This window comes from Bactrocera tryoni, chromosome 3, assembly GCF_016617805.1.
Source record: "Bactrocera tryoni isolate S06 chromosome 3, CSIRO_BtryS06_freeze2, whole genome shotgun sequence".
Classification (NCBI taxonomy): Eukaryota; Metazoa; Arthropoda; class Insecta; order Diptera; family Tephritidae; genus Bactrocera; species Bactrocera tryoni.
The window spans coordinates 61,053,844-61,070,276 of record NC_052501.1 but is presented as its reverse complement, the minus strand read 5'-3'; the positions used below and the strand labels follow the sequence as shown (position 1 = coordinate 61,070,276).

Below are 16,433 nucleotides of genomic sequence, written 5' to 3'. Positions count from 1 at the left end.
ACCTTGCTTCTCAATCTTTTTTATATTTGACAAAGTAAAGTAAAATATATTTTTGAGCATAGTCTAACCATATATATATATATATCTCTTTTTCTGTATTCATTTATTTTTTCCATGTTTAAAGCTTAATTTTTTTAACATACCAAATGCTCTTTGAAATCAATATGTGTACAGAGCACAAATAATGATTTGAAAGCTTTCAAAGCTTTATTTATAGTTCTTGAATTTAATCGAAACATCATTAAAACGTGGCTGGTGTTAACGTGCATTAAAATACTGCGCTTTATACACTTGGACTAGCTTATGACTTATACTGATATTGTGCTGCCGGCTTTTTCCTAACACGTCAATGAAAAATTACAATAAACATTTGTTTTCAACAAAATTAATACCAGCATTTTGGCTTTGCGGTTCGGCGAGCTTTAAAAGCTCATTTCTAAAGTTTAGTAAATCACATGAAGATCGATTTGCTGATTCTGTACTCATTAAATGCTTTCGATAAAATTCTATTAAATTTATAAATTTTAACACATTACCGATGTTTTTTAGTAAAAATAGTTTAGTGGTGTTAGCACACCATCTCTACTTTATTATATTAGTTATAGTGACATACTTAATTATATCTAGTATTCTAAAGCAAATAAGTGTTTTTCACAAAATATTTTATCTCTATTTTTTTTTTCATTTTTATATACTAAATTGCGCCAATTTGCCACTGAAACAAATACCAATATTGCCGTACAGCTCATACGGATCGGCGCGTGCTTTATCCACAGTGCCCGGTGCTAATTAATGGCATTTTTTATACAATTAGGTAACAGAAAACCGTTATTAATTGAAACAAATTATATAGTTTCTTTTCCTAATTTGCGGCTTAAAAGCTTTATGCCTACAGGGTAAGCTTATTTGCGGCAGGAACTTATATAACATATGAAAGCTTTCACTTAGCTCATATACATTTATGCAGTAGCTTATATATACATACAGATAACTACAATAAACTCAAGACTCTTCACATTTGCATTATTCCTCCAGAAAAGCTTATGTGTGTTTTTTATCGTCTTTATTCCAATAAATTTTTATTTAGTATGTGTAGAACTGTGTTTGCAAAGCTTTGTGTTTTCGAACAAAATTAATAGAATTCATAATATACATATGTATATATAATAGACAAATAACCTTGAGCATTTTAGTCATTGGAATATTTTTCTTTTAATGACTTAAGTAAGCAAATCGGAAAAGCTAAACTTTAATTTGTCAGACTTTCAATATGGCGAAAACTTTTTTATAAATCTTAAAGCTTTAGTGCTTAAGACTGTAAAACCGCAATTTTTTTAAATAACCAAATTGTTCGTATAATTTGTAAGGCTTTAGTACTTACTTTACTTTTGTAAAGCTCAATTTTCTATGCATTAAAATATTAAAACTTAAGGCAATTTTAATTGTTTCGTTATTAATACGAAAATAACTTTTATTAAATTTGTAGATCTTTAAGCTCTCACAAAACTGTTGCGAAAGTTTCTTGGGTGAAAAGGTAAATTCTTTACGTTGCCAAATCTATCAAATAAATTTTAAAACTCCATTACTTAAAAATGTGAAATCTCAATTTTCTGTACACCAAAATTACGAAAAAACGTGAAGCATATTTAAATTTTTCTTTGTTAATACGAAAAAGCTGCTATTAAACCTGTAGAGCTTTTCGCTTTCACATATAGTTGCTAAATTTCTTTTGTGAAAAGCTAAACTTCTTTGCTAATACCGAAACAATTTTTGTTAAAGTTTTAGAGTTTAAGCGTGCATAAATGTTGCCATAATTTTTTGCTCTTAATTTCCAAACCATTTAATAGTTCCATTCATATTCGAAACTGGATATTATAAGCGCAACTTCCATACATCCTCTACAGCATTTGAGCTTTGCAAGCGTTCTCCTTCAAAAATTAAACATTTTGAGTATTCAACTTTAGTTTGCGAGGACAGAAACACAAATTACCATGGACATGCAATTACACTTACTTTAAAATATTGAAAACTTAGCCTTCAGTTATTAAAATGCCCAAACTTTTATTCGTACTGTCCCAACCAAAATCACTAAAATTAAGGCGCCGCGTCAAAAAGCTTCACTTTCAAATTAAAAATCAAGCACTCTCACCGATATTTAACAAAAAATATAATTTTTTCTAAGACAAAAATACCTAAGCTCGACATTTTTTACAGTTATTTTGTATACGTAATATTCGTAAATTTTACTCAAATGACAAAACTTGTATATATTTTCTTTCTTTTTTCTCTTTCTCTTTTTTGTATATTTCTAGTGCCGCCTATTAGGATATGTAACTGTTACTGCATAAGACAGCCCATTAGTTCATAAGCTCACTAAAACAAATTAAAAAACTGAAATTAAACCAATCGATAATCAAAATCAAAAATCGTTAATCAAAATCGAAGTAACTTCAATTTTAGTCAAAGCAAATAAATCGAAAGTGTTAAGACTTCAAAACATTCCTTAGTGAAAATTTACAACAAAAGCACTGCAAAACAAATTGAATAATTGCGAACACTTTCAATCACAATTAAATCAAAAGAAAGCATTTAATTGAGTTACTATCGAATTGCCATCTGCAAAATGACGAAAGCTACAGCAAACGAAATCAAAAACAAAAACGTTCAAAAAGCGTTCGAAATGCGCACAGAACAAAGAAGTGAGTTGAAAAAGTGAGTTGAATAGCTTTTTACTTGCAACTACAACAACTGAACTTGCAATTATAATCATGTGAAAGCTTCAAGTTTACGCTTGTGCTATCAAGCTTTAAAGCTTGCCTTATTTACATGCTTACCAATACCGCCATACTTTCACTATACTCTTCTTCTACTTGAGTTTTCCAAACTCATCTTTTAAGCTTTGCGCTTCTTTTAATATGAAAATCAGCTTTCTACTCTTATTTTACACTAATCTATTAACGATACTTGAATGGTTGTCCTATGCGTCATTTTTTGCTCCTTTATTTTTTAATTTTTTTATATATCTAGTTGTGCTTTTGGCCTTGTTATACACTGGTTAGACGTCTTAATGTATGCCATAGGCTTTGTGTATTTATAAGTTTGCAGAAAAATGGATTCCTCATACATATCTCAAAAATAATGTATTTTCTGTTTCACTATATATGAAATAAAAGTAAGCAACTTACTGAAGCTTAGCAATTTAGCTTTCATTTAAGTTCGCTTATGTAAGCTTATTTAGAAACCTAGTTTCCTTTATACTCTCATATAAAATATTAATACCATGAAAAAGTCATAGTTTTAGTTTTTATAAATACTAACCAGACAGCGTATATTTTTTGGTAGTATAGATATATGAAAATTTGTTCAATGATTATTAATTAACACTGACAGAGCTTATGTTATTTTGATTGCTTCAGATTTTCAGAGATTTAATGTCAAATGAAACCAGCTGAAATTGAACTCACACGTAGTTAATTTCGGTTTAACTTCTAAATTATTTAGAATCGCATAAACAAATAAAAGCTCTCAATGAAAGCTTTCGCGCAATTCATTTTTGACTTCACTTGTGAAAGCTCAACTGATTTTATCTTGCAAGACGATTGCATAAAAGAAAGTACTGTTATAGTTTTTCAATGTATTTAGAAACAAATAAATACATTATTACTAAGTGCAACTTGAAAATGGATTTCCAGAGCTTTTCGTCAGCTCAAGAGTTTACATTTTCATTATTACAAAACGTACAAGGCTTAAATTGAGAGTTTTAACCTCAGAGCTTTTACACTTATGAACTTAAAAGATCCGTTCTTTTAAAAAGCTTTTAAGAAAGCTTATTTGCTATATTTTTCAGATGTAATTTTAAAAAGCCAGTATTAAAGCTTTTGTGCATTTTTTTTGAAGATTAGTTAAGGACACTGACTTAAAAGATGGAAAAGCTCAGAGTTTTTAATTTGCATTTTCAATATTAAAAACGATACAAGTCTTAGCTTAAGTTTTTACACTTCCGACATTTAATGGTTCCGTTCTCTTGAATAAACTTTTCGAAAATCTCTCTTTAAAGAAATAATTTACTTTAAATTTCAGATATGCTTTTAACAAACCGATATTATACTTCTGAGCATATTTTATTAAATAGAAATTAAACACACTGGCTTAAAATAGTGAAACTTCTCATTTCTCAGCATGAGCTTTCATATTAAAAATATTTTTTATCAAATAACTTTTTTAAAAGATAATGATCGTAAAACCAGCAAACAAAGCTTTTTAACTCTCTAGTATAAATTGTTTATTACTTATGTCCTTTTCACAAAGGACTGTACATAACAGTCTAATTGTGATCTGCTATAGTGAGGGATCAGCCATTCAACCGGCTAGCATAAAAGATGCTTTCAAAAAATCAGCTTAAAAGCTTTTGAGCTTTTACTTTAGTAGCAAAATTATTTTAACTATTGCTTACTTATAGATTTATTGACCTATAAAAGCTTTAACCTCAATAAGCTTTGAAATGAAATATAAAAATATTTAATAATAATAGATAAATTTATAATCCGCATAAAAAGCTCTCCATTGAACGTCTTTGACGAATCTCTGGGAAACCAATGCACAAAGCTCTGAAGTTATGGTTGTAAAAAGCTCTTTATTTAACATTTTTAACGAGATATTACTACACAGAGCTTACAAACTTTTTCTATGAACTTTTTTAATATTTTACGGATTTTCTTTCAAGAAATTTACTCTAAAGCTCGCAAGCTATTAACTAATAACTTAAATTTTTTTAAGCTTTCAAGCATTGCTTGACTTTAATATACCATTACTTATTAGAAAATACTTCTAATTATTCCCCTTAACACTTCAAAATATGAATAATTGCTGACGAAATAAAAAAAATAAAATTTATGCACTTTTTCAATGCATTACTAATTAAGCGTCGCAGCAACACAAACTTCAATTCTATACAATCAAATTAATTAACGCTTTATCATAATTATTTAGTACTTATTGCGCGCTGTCAAAACGACATTATTCAATATACATATATATATTTATATTTATATACAGACATTTATATAGAACTAGCAGTTTAAATTAGCAAAAATTTGCATAGATCATTTGTGCAAAAAAAAACTTTATGCAAATGCGAAAAGTTATTTAAAAATTACATATAGCTTATAGTAGTATGTTAAGCAACAGCGCAAGCCAGCCGACGGTATACCTGAAATGTAGCAATTTTAGTACGAAAGTGTCGCTCAAAAAGCGCCAAAAGAAGCTGTTGCCATAGTAAATGCCAGCGTCGTGCCGTAACTACAAAATTGATATTGAAATTATTAAACATAAACATTTATATTTACATTAAAAAAAAACAGAAATTGTATTTGTATTTGTATTTACATAACGCTATTATTGATTATCTTTATATTATGTATGTATTATAGACTCTTAGTAAACATGTGATACTAATTTTTGCTCTTTTTTCTTTCTTTTTTTCTTCTCTTCTCATTTTTTTGTCCGACCAAAAATAAAAATATGTATTTGTATTTGCAAAAACAAATGCGAACAATTGCAAAATTTTGCTAACGAAAAACCAAAACGACGAAATGTGCCAACAAAAAATATTTGATTTAATTTTATTTCGAAAAAATATTGGATTATTGGATTATTTTTCGCTGTTATGCGCTGCTCGAAATTATTTCCGTTACTTTTTCGTTCTTTCCTTTTGCCAAATATACCGTATTTGTTTGACTGATTGGTTATTTGATTTGTTGTAATTTCGTACGATTTGTTTTGTGCCCGCATCCGTATTGAAATCGTAAACCGTTACGTAACGTATTTGAAACGCATCCGCATTCGCCATATGCATTGTCATACAATAAACAACAACAACTACTACAACTACAACTACACATAAAATCCAATTATTGTTGCACAAACGTACAACAATAAACGTAATAACAACAACAACAAATCGTAATAGTTACTGGACACCCTCCCGGTGTGCCAAGATTTCAATAGATCTATGTGCAGTCGGTTAAATTGTAGATTCGTTCATTTAACTGAAGGTAAGTGCATGCTATTGCTATTTTCTTTTTAGTTCCTAGCTAGTTTTAGTATTTTTCATTTAGTTTATATTTACCGTTATATCTTTAGTAATTTTTTGCGTACCATTTATGTGCGTATGTTCGTATATTTAGCTAACTGCGCACACTACACGCCTACCCAGTGCGAACCACACATGATTTGCTTTAGATTTCAGCTGCTTTATATGTATGTATATATATAACTTTAGTGTACTTTCTGAGAATCATAGCTACTGCTTTTATAGTACTTATGTATATGGTATTAAAAAGTAGCTTCTTCATTTATTTCAGTTAAATTTTCATTTTGTAATATTTGGCATTGAAAAAACTTGCTGAGCTCTTTAATGTGCTCATTTAAAAATATTAAATATAAAGGAAAGTTTCCAAAAAAAAAGAAAAAAGATAAAAAATATGAAAAAATATGAAAAAGTTACAAAAAAATATAAAAGAAAATTGGGAAAGAATTTTCTTTTATATTTTTTTGTAACTTTTTCATATTTTTTCATATTTTTTTATTATTTTTTATCTTTTTTCTTTTTTTCATTAAGTCCATGAATATAACTTATAATGGCTTATTAATTTGTATTTTAAGTCAACATTTCCAATACAAAAATTTTTACAAAAACGTTAAAATTAAATTATTTATATTAAACATTATTATTATATTTGTTTAAGAAATTTAATAATGTATTACTGAATTATGCAGGCAGTTTCAAAACTCAGTGAGTTACCGTATAATATTTCCTACTTTGTCACTTTTAAATCAAAAGTGAATTGAATGTCAGTGAATTTGACGCAATGAAAGTATATCCCGGGATATTGTGAGATATTGTATTAATTTAACAGTTTCATAACTGTATTTTTATTGTTCCGAAAAGACCGGAAATATGTAAAACAGACTGAAGAAAATTTCAATCACTATCTATCGGAAGCTTTTTATGTGCCCGCTCTTTTTGATAAGTAAAAGGTATAATATTTTGTGAAACTTTTTTTCTGTATGAGTTCTTACTTAAATCAGCTTTCGATAGCATAAGCCGAAACATATTATGCTATCGAAAGCTGATTCAAGTAAGAACTCATACAGAAAAAAAGTTTCACAAAATATTATACCTTTTACTTATCAAAAAGAGCGGGCCTATAATTGATCATAACAGCGCTTTTACTCATAGGATACGAAACACATTTTTTCGAGGCACTTTCTGAGTACCTATACCTAAGCCTTCGAAATTTCATAAACCAATATTAGACCACTTTGGATCAGGCTAGCCAATACTCTTGACACAATTTATATTTAAATTTTAACAGAGAGCCATTCAGTTAAGACAAGTACTACTTTGTAGTATATGAGATATTAAAGCGTATTGTAATCATAAATGAAACCCGAATTGAAAATATTTGCTCAAAAGCCAAGAATTTTTAAAATCAGTATGCCAAAGCAATTTGATATGAGCCTTGACTAATTACTTACGAACAATACTTCCATATGTTGTCTATTCTTCATGGTCCTAAAAGAAAACTTTCGGTGCTTTTACTATACTGCTGAGCAGTTAACAAGCTGATATGAACTGAAACTGAACCACAAGTCACTGATATGTACAAAGTGTTCTATATTGAAAATTAGGTCGACACAAAAATTTATTGTATTCTATGTACAACTTCCTTTTGTACCGAACATTTTTAATAAATACTTCTACTTATATATTTTTGTAGTTCTTAAGTGTAACTCTAATTTAATTGAAGTTAGCATGGCTCTCTAGCAGTCCATTTTATTGGTGGGGAACAAAAACTTTTGTTAATATTTTCACGCTCATATTTATAAACATAAACGAGTCACGTGAAAAAATCTGGTTTGAGAGCAATGCAAGAAGCTTGAAGTATTTACGATTTTCGATCTGAAAGATCTGAGGAATTTTATGTATAGTCTAAAGATACTTCTTGTGCGATAGAGAAAGTAGAGTAGCTTATAATATATATAGTTCCAGCGAACTATTTCAAACAAAAATTCGCCATAAGCTAAAGTTTTTGGACCGTTGGTCTTTATTAACGCTATATAATATATACGTATATACCATAATATAGACCTTTATGTAAATTTATATAAAATGAATTAACGAATTCGGTCTCAAATTTAAAGTTCATTTAATTATACATACATTTATAAGATTAAAGGCGTTCTGACAAATTGAATTATATTAAGTATTTGTTACTATATAAATTACCAGCACTAAACACACTCAGTTATTAATGTTTTATTCTCTCCTCTTACACGCATACACGCACACGCACACTCACACAGGCAAAGAAATATATAAATACATAAATATATATTGTTTTTGTAAATTATTTGTAATACAAAAATAACAACAAATCAATTAATATAAAAATTCGCTAATTTATGTTTTACGCATTTTTCTCATTTATGTTTCACCCATTGTTCGTCGAAACGTTAGATGACAAGGTTGAAGTATGTGATCAACGTGTGGCTGTGTGTCGCGATCATGCCAACGGCCAATGCAGACGTAAGCAATGTAAATATTATCATATACCGATCGTGTTGCCGCCGGCGAATGTTATGGCTGCTATCATTAATACGAACAATAACAACAATAACAGCATCCATAGCAACAGCAGCAGCAGCATTAGCAGCAATGCAAGCAGCCATGGCAGCAGTAACAACAACAGCAACAACAACCACAACCAGAACAATCAATTGCATACAATCTCACAGCAGCAGCAACAGCAACAACAAAAGCAAGTACATGAACAGTATCAGCAGCATGCCAAGTCAGCAGCAGCAGCGACAGCGACAGCAACGGCTGGCATTGCCACCAACTACAATAATAATTTGATAATAATCGAACCGCAGCAACATCATCTTCACCAGCAACAACAACATCAACACTACAATTATCTACACAACAACAATTACACGACCACACACTACAGCCCGAGTAATAGCAGCAGCAGCAGCAGCTCCGCAAACAACAACAATAACAAGCACGTCACGCATACGATCTACCAACAACAACCAGCCACTTTCCATCTACCACACTTCACCTGCCATTCGCCCTACTCACCATCCTCAGCATCGTCATCGTCATCCTGCTCCATTGCCACCTCCCCGACAGCGCTCACCTCGGCGACCGCAACGCTGCCGACCACTTCCACGGTGACCGTGCCCACTGCTATTGCCACCATGCCAGCAGCACAGCCACCACCACCACCACATGCCACTGCCTATCTGAAGGCGGCGCCGTCACATCTCACCGCCTATGCCAGCAGCGGCGCTTATGAATTGAACACAGGCGCGCCCACATTGTTGCTCAGCAGCGATTACAATTCAAATTGCATTCCGATTTTGGCAGCGCATCAACAACAACAACAACCGCAATCACCGTTGGCCACAGCAGCATCGTATATTTATCCGGCGCATCATCAGCAGCATAGCGCCGCCGCAGCGCAACAACATTTAATGAAATACGCCGCAGCCGCCGCGGCACAGGCGGCACAACATCAATTTCATTATGCCGCCGCGCCACAAATACTCACCGCGGCGGCGCCGCAACATATGCTAGCGACAACGGTGACATCGGCCGCTACCGCGCCGCATACGCATGTGTTGAGTGGCGTGGCAACAACAACAACGCCGCTCGTGGTGGCCACAACAACGGCGACTGGCGCGGCGGTAAGCGCGCCGGTGGTGGGCGGTTGCATATGAAAGGCGCAATCTGGCAGTAGCAGCAACTGTGCGTACCAGCAGCGGCAGCAGCAACAACCAGTAGCACTACAATATCAGTGGCAACATCAACAACAGCAATACATTTACATGGGCAATAATGGCGGCGTTTAAGCGCGCGACACTTTGCACTCAACGCGCTGCGCCTGTATCGACACGCGCGCGGTACTATATAAGCAAGCGCGCGGCGCGGCATAGCACACACGTTGTGCGCGGCGTAAGTTGTCAACAACATTTCCAATTCACACTCGAATATTTTTAGCAATAAGCACCACATATTCGCATACCTAGTTATAATATGTTTATGCATGTCTGAGAGACAGCTGAAATTGGTTGTCAGCCGCGCCGCTATGTAGATGTTAGTGAGCGGCTGTGTTTCTGTTAATTCAATTTTGCTTTATTTCTTATTAGTTTTTACGCACTCAATTTGTTAAATATTTAATGTTTACTGTTTTATTTTGTTATTTAAAAATATTAAAAAATATTCTCATTGTAACTTGTTTGTATAGACTTATAAGTATCAATTAGCAATTAACGATTACCGATTGTCTATTACCCATCACCAAGTAATTTATGTAGTATATACTTGTATGTATATAATCTATTATATAATTTTGTGTGTTGCAAGTTAAAACAAAACTGATCATAAATAAGATACACGAAATACTCATTACCAGCAATAGTTTACTGTTATTTTCTTTAAAATATTGTTACTTTTAATTATTCATATATTTTGTTAGTGAACACTGGCGGGTTAAGTTTTAGTGTTTCAAGCCGTACAAAAGTGGCATAAAAATCGAAGGAGTCTAGAGTTATTTGGCTCCATATAACTGTAATTGTGAGGTTAAATTATACACTCAAAGAAAGTTGATATTAAAAAACATAAAGTTCCAGTGCTTTCCAGAGAATTAACATCTTTATTTTTTGAAAGCAATACCGCCAGTTATAAGTTGATCAATAAAGGGTTAATTTCTTGGATTTAGTGAGTGGCAAAGCATCAAGTTCGAGAAGACATCAATAGCATAAATTTTAATATGAATTTCTGGAGAAATAGATCGAGTGAATTCAGCTTGTAGTGACTGCTCCGAGAGAGTGAAGGAAGTAGTAATTAAGAAGAAATTTGAGGTAGATAGATACATATATAGCAAGAGCCTATGAAAAACCTCTCGTAGAAAGAAAGTTATCGTCTACTCACTTACTACTACGTAGAACTTCCAACGTGTTATTAACGACATAAGAGAAAGAGGGAAGGAAATACCTACTTTCGAGTTATAATTGCTTAGCTGGAGTAAGTTTTATAGAATATCAGCAAGCTTTTGGTAAACGTTTCACTCAAATGCCACCATTTTATAGAAAGGCGATTGCTCTCTGAGAGAGGATTTTGAGTTTTAGTAAACCAACGCTAATGTGACACAAACAAAAAAGCTGAGTTCTCGAACTCTTTAAGAGCATAACACTGCCGATAATCATTAAACTATCGGCGAATGAAATAAATTTTTTTAAGAAACGACCACAGATCACAAAACTAAAAGTTTGGATTTTTTTTGTATGGAAAAATATTAGTAAATATTTTTATTAATTAATTCTATAAAGCTTTTGTTATTTTTACTTATTTTTATAATATTTTTTTTTTTTTCATTTATTTTTCTTCTAATTTTTTTTATCTCTTTTATTATTATTTTTTAAATTTTTTATATTATTTATTTGTTTTTTTTTATAACTTCTTTAATATTTTTTCTTCTTCATTTTTAAATTTTTTTCTCTTTAATTTTGGTACTTTCATATTTTGGTAACACAAGCTGTTTTCGATTTCCTCATTCACCTAACCTCAACACACACATGTACACACTAGAACAACTTTCAACTTATCACAATAAATAAGGCAACAATTAAGGGTTGATGAACTATTTACAAAAATATTGAATACAAAAAATAGCAAATAGTTTTAAACTAACAACTACAACAATTAGCAGTGAATAAAAATAATTATAAAATATTAAAATAATAAAAATAAAATTCGTGTAATTTTTTAAAGTGCAGTAAAACTTGAAAGAGTTCTGAATGGAACTATACTTAAAAAACTACGAAAAAATTATAAGTAAAATTAAAAATAATATTATATATACACTTTAATATACATGAGGTTGTAGGCTTAAGATTGAACATTAAAAAAAAAATAATAATTAAAAAATAAATAAACACTTGAAAAATAAATCTACTACATTAAACAAGTCTACAAACGCTAAACAAAATACACTTGAAAAAAATAGCATTACAATAGTTTAGATATTACACATTTAACATTTTTGAACGGTAACATTAGTGTAGTTGTAGTTTACGAAAGTTACGAAAACGAAAGTTACATAAATGCCCAACTGCGAGGAGAACGGCAGATGTACAGTGGCAGTTCTCAGAGCGCGATTTGAAGCGAGGGGCGGGTTGGGTATAAAGAAACTGTTATTTTGGTGTGTATTCAACAACAGTAAAGCATTAAATAAAAATTTACTGAACTTAGTTATGCAATTTTAACTCTAGTGTTCCATTTTTTCAGCAAATGAAATATAAAAAATAAGAATAAACAAACAAACGACCACAATAACAATACTTAAAAATATTTGTATATGTTTGTACATACAATACATACACACATAAATAAAACAGAACTCTTTCACTATTAAAGTTATGAAAGAACCTAATCTAAAACTTAAACAATAGAAACCAGAGCGAAATCACATTTTAAACGCTACGCTTAAAGAAAAATCACAAAATTCTGGACAAAACGACGATAGCTTAAAAAAAGGTTAAAAATACAAAAACCGAAATAAAAAGAAACTGAAATTCAAAAACCAAGAACCAAAAACCGTTAACTAACTAAAAATTAATGTTAATAGCAAATAATTTATGTAACGAAAAGAAGCTAAAATTGCATAAAATCTCAAAAGAAATATGAAAACGATAAGCAAACCAGTACAGTCACGTCCTATTTTTGCAACAACGACTAATTACTAGACAAAACAAAAAATAAAGCAAAAGCAAAAAACAACAACTACAGCAATAGCGGTATCATTTATTAAACTAAACGTTTAAAATTGCTGCTACACTGAGCAAAACAACATAATGTGTATTGAAATTAAGAAAAATTCAAATTCTTTTTTACAATTTGTAGAATCAACTTCACGTTAATAGCAGTAATGTGTGGAAGAAAAGCAATTGCAGTTAAAATAAATTAATTATATATAAAATTACCATAAAAAATTCAAAACAAAATATATAACATATTTTTTATAATAAAATAAAATTGCTAATTTGCAGTCAACAACACATTAAGTAAAATACCGTTAACTGGTGGCATACAAATCAAACCCATGGAATTAGTTTGAGAAAAGTTTTGAAAATTTTTTAGATCTTTTATTAAAATAAAAGCGACAAAACAGCGAATAAAATTTAGAAAGTGTGTGCATAAATAAATATCAATTCTTCTTACATTTCACTTCAAAGAAAAACTGAAAATTATTTATAAACAAATTATTATTTGAACACTACATAGATTTAAATAACAGTTGTTTTTAAAGCCGATAGTGAAATATTATTATTTTTAAATTATTTAACTTTCAATTTAATTCAAAGTTAAAAATATGAGCATTTTATATTTTTTAACAATTTAAGTTAAAATGTTTTACGAAAAAAATATATATTTTATTTTAATAAGTTTTTAAATTATGTTTTTTTTGTAATTTAGTAAAATAATTTCTATTAAAATTTTTTTTTTATAAGATTTATAAATTTTAAACATTTTTTCATAAAATTATTTATTCACATTAAAAACATATAATAATGTTACGATTTTTTTTGTTTATTTTTACTAAAAATACAATATCTGCAAAAATTTAGTTTAAAAAATACTTTTTTTGATTCCTACAAATATTTTTCACAAAAAATGTTAAGCAATTTTAAATTTTTTTTTATAATTTTTTAATTTTGTATAATTTTTTTATTATTTTGAATTAAAGGATTAATGTTTTAATAATAACTTTTTTTGATGTAATATCTTAATGTACTAAAATTTTTAATTAAATTTAAATTTGTTAAAAATTATTTGATATTTTTTTTGTATTTTATTATTTTATTGTTAAAAAACCGCGTACATTTTTATATTTTTCAATTAAGAATATTTTACTTTAAACACACAGTTTTTAAATACTACAAAGTTTTTAATTTTTTGTAATTAATAAATATAAAAATATAAAAAATTTAAAACTAACACCAAATTTTTCTTATGTTCAAATTTTTTGAAATTTTTTTATAAATATTTTTTTTCTTTTTGTTGAAAAGTTATTGAAAATCAATTGCAAGACTCTAAAAATAAAAACAAAAACTCGCATCAAATCGAATATTTTCAAAACAAAAGCAGTTAATACTTTCAGATATTTATTTAAAAGTATACTCTATTAAAATACTTCAAAACTTCATCTCAAATATTTCCCACAAAATTAACCAAGTTTTAATTTTTTACACAATAAAAAGAAACTAATCAACAAACACAACACAATAAAGAGGCACACTTAATATTAATAGCAATAACATTAAAAATTAAATAAACAAACAAAACAATAAAAACAATATTTACATATAAAAGCGTTGTGTACATAAGAAAAAAAATATAATATTAATAAATAACTGTATTGTGTAATTTATGAAGTTATAACATAAATTGCGTTTGATGTTACCTAGAAAAAACGACACCAACACACACTTAATTAATTTAAATTTTTTATGTAAATATACAGTGAATAATTTCCAAAAAAAATAACTAAAATTATTGCAAATTTTGAAAAAATTGCGATAAAAATAAAACATAATTTAAATAAAAATTAAAAAAAAAAATATTATATTTATTAATGGCAACTTTAAATGAAATGTGATCTTTTAAAACAAAAATAAATTAATGTTTGTAAAATGTGTTAAAAACAAAAAAACAAAAATTTTCAAATCACACACACATGCAAAAACAAGCAAGCAAAAAACTCGTTACTGGTACTAAAAGGGAAAATTTAACTGTAAAACACATATAAACTTAAAATTAAAAATTAAATTTAAATTAGTTTTCATTGAACATGCAATTACTAACTGTCACGTGTAAGTATATGAAGAACAACACGTATAATCAATAATAAATGGAAAATAAATCAAATAACTACATATTATATAACATTTTTTTTAATACTCAAAAATATTGACGAACACGAACTCGTACGCGAAGAACGACATTGAAATGTGCGTAGATACTGGAAATGGTATATATTTACTTACATATACATATTTATAGCATATACATACATATATATATTGTATAAATATATATTCATCGTACTTATTTAAGGGCTGGTTATAATCAACGGAAATTTCTGGTAAAAAAAACCATACAATTTTATTAATTAAATATTTTTCACTAATTGTTTTAATTTTTAATTTTTAAATTTTTTTGTAAACTCTTTGATTTCTGGTACAAAAAAATGTTACTCTATTCATTAAATTTTTTGATTAATTTTTGTATTATTTTTTTTAATCTTTATTAATCTTTTTAATTATTATTAATATCTTTGCAAATTTTCTAACTTTTAGAATAATCAAAAAATATTTAAAAATTACACACTTTTGTATGAACAATAAAAACTTGAAATAATAGCTGAAAATATAAAAACTCTTGCAGTTAATCATTTTCTCTATGAACAACTTTTTTCTACACAATCAGCTGTTGAGCATATAGTCGCACCTCTATTTCCCTCTCCTTTTCTCACTTTTACATCTTTCTAAATCAATTTACAATAAAAAAAATATATTAACTATAATTAATTAAAAACAATTATAACTACTTTCCTTTCTATTAAAACTAATTATAAAAAATTTATAGCAATTAATAATATTTTTTTTTACTCAAAAGTAGGACCTTATAATCCCAAATTATTGTACACAAGAAGTTTGGTTTAAGTCAATGATCGCTAAAATGCTCATATGGTTAGTTTGTGATCAGATTAAACTACTACTAAAACGCTGCAAAAGCTCAATAAAAGTTTTAAATTTACAGCATACTTTTGAGCAAATTTTGTTATAATTGCTTTTCAATATTTCTGTAAGTAAATTTCCTCTCTTCCAGGATATTTTTAAATAAAATTCATGGCATACAACTTTAATTTTCGGTTATAATAATTCTGCTTAAATTTCGCGTACTTTAGACTTGCTGAACTTTCAATTCTTCTACTACGAAATTTTATTCCTGTCACCATCTAAATTTTTTCATTACAAGCCATTCAACTAATAGCACTTAAAATTTTATAAAAAATTTTAAAAATAACATTACTATACTGCAGACATTACCCAACACCAGTCCTTGCCATAAAACCATACAAGTAACTCTAAAGCACATGAAAGCTCTCCCAAAAGCTCTTTTCTGAAATCACTTACCTAACAAAACTACACATTTATAAATGAAACCAACCAACTTATGCATAAATTAAGCCAACATTTTTAAGAACTTGAAATTTTTTTGAAGACTTACCTTACTCTTACCACACGCTACTTTAATATCTACTCTACAACCTAACCTATACTACACTCTATCCAACTCT

At 28.9% G+C, this 16,433-nt stretch overlaps 1 protein-coding gene across 1 annotated transcript; it reads left to right on the top strand.

Annotated features, from left to right (window-relative positions):
- Positions 1-2,385: 2,385 nt before the first annotated feature.
- On the top strand, positions 2,386-11,347 carry LOC120770075 (uncharacterized protein DDB_G0292186-like). The gene is made up of 3 exons (XM_040097214.1): positions 2,386-2,712; positions 5,969-6,053; positions 8,522-11,347. The coding sequence occupies exons 2-3, from the start codon at positions 6,011-6,013 to the stop codon at positions 9,787-9,789; spliced, it is 1,311 nt and encodes a 436-aa protein (XP_039953148.1). The 5' UTR covers positions 2,386-2,712; positions 5,969-6,010; the 3' UTR covers positions 9,790-11,347.
- Positions 11,348-16,433: the final 5,086 nt, after the last annotated feature.

Excerpts from the sequence above, each read along its gene's own strand:
- LOC120770075 (XM_040097214.1), top strand. The coding sequence starts at position 6,011 with ATGTGCAGTCGGTTAAATTGTAGATTCGTTCATTTAACTGAAG. Across the intron at positions 6,054-8,521 it reads ATTCGTTCATTTAACTGAAG|ATGACAAGGTTGAAGTATGT; the intron begins GTAAGTGCATGC and ends TCGAAACGTTAG.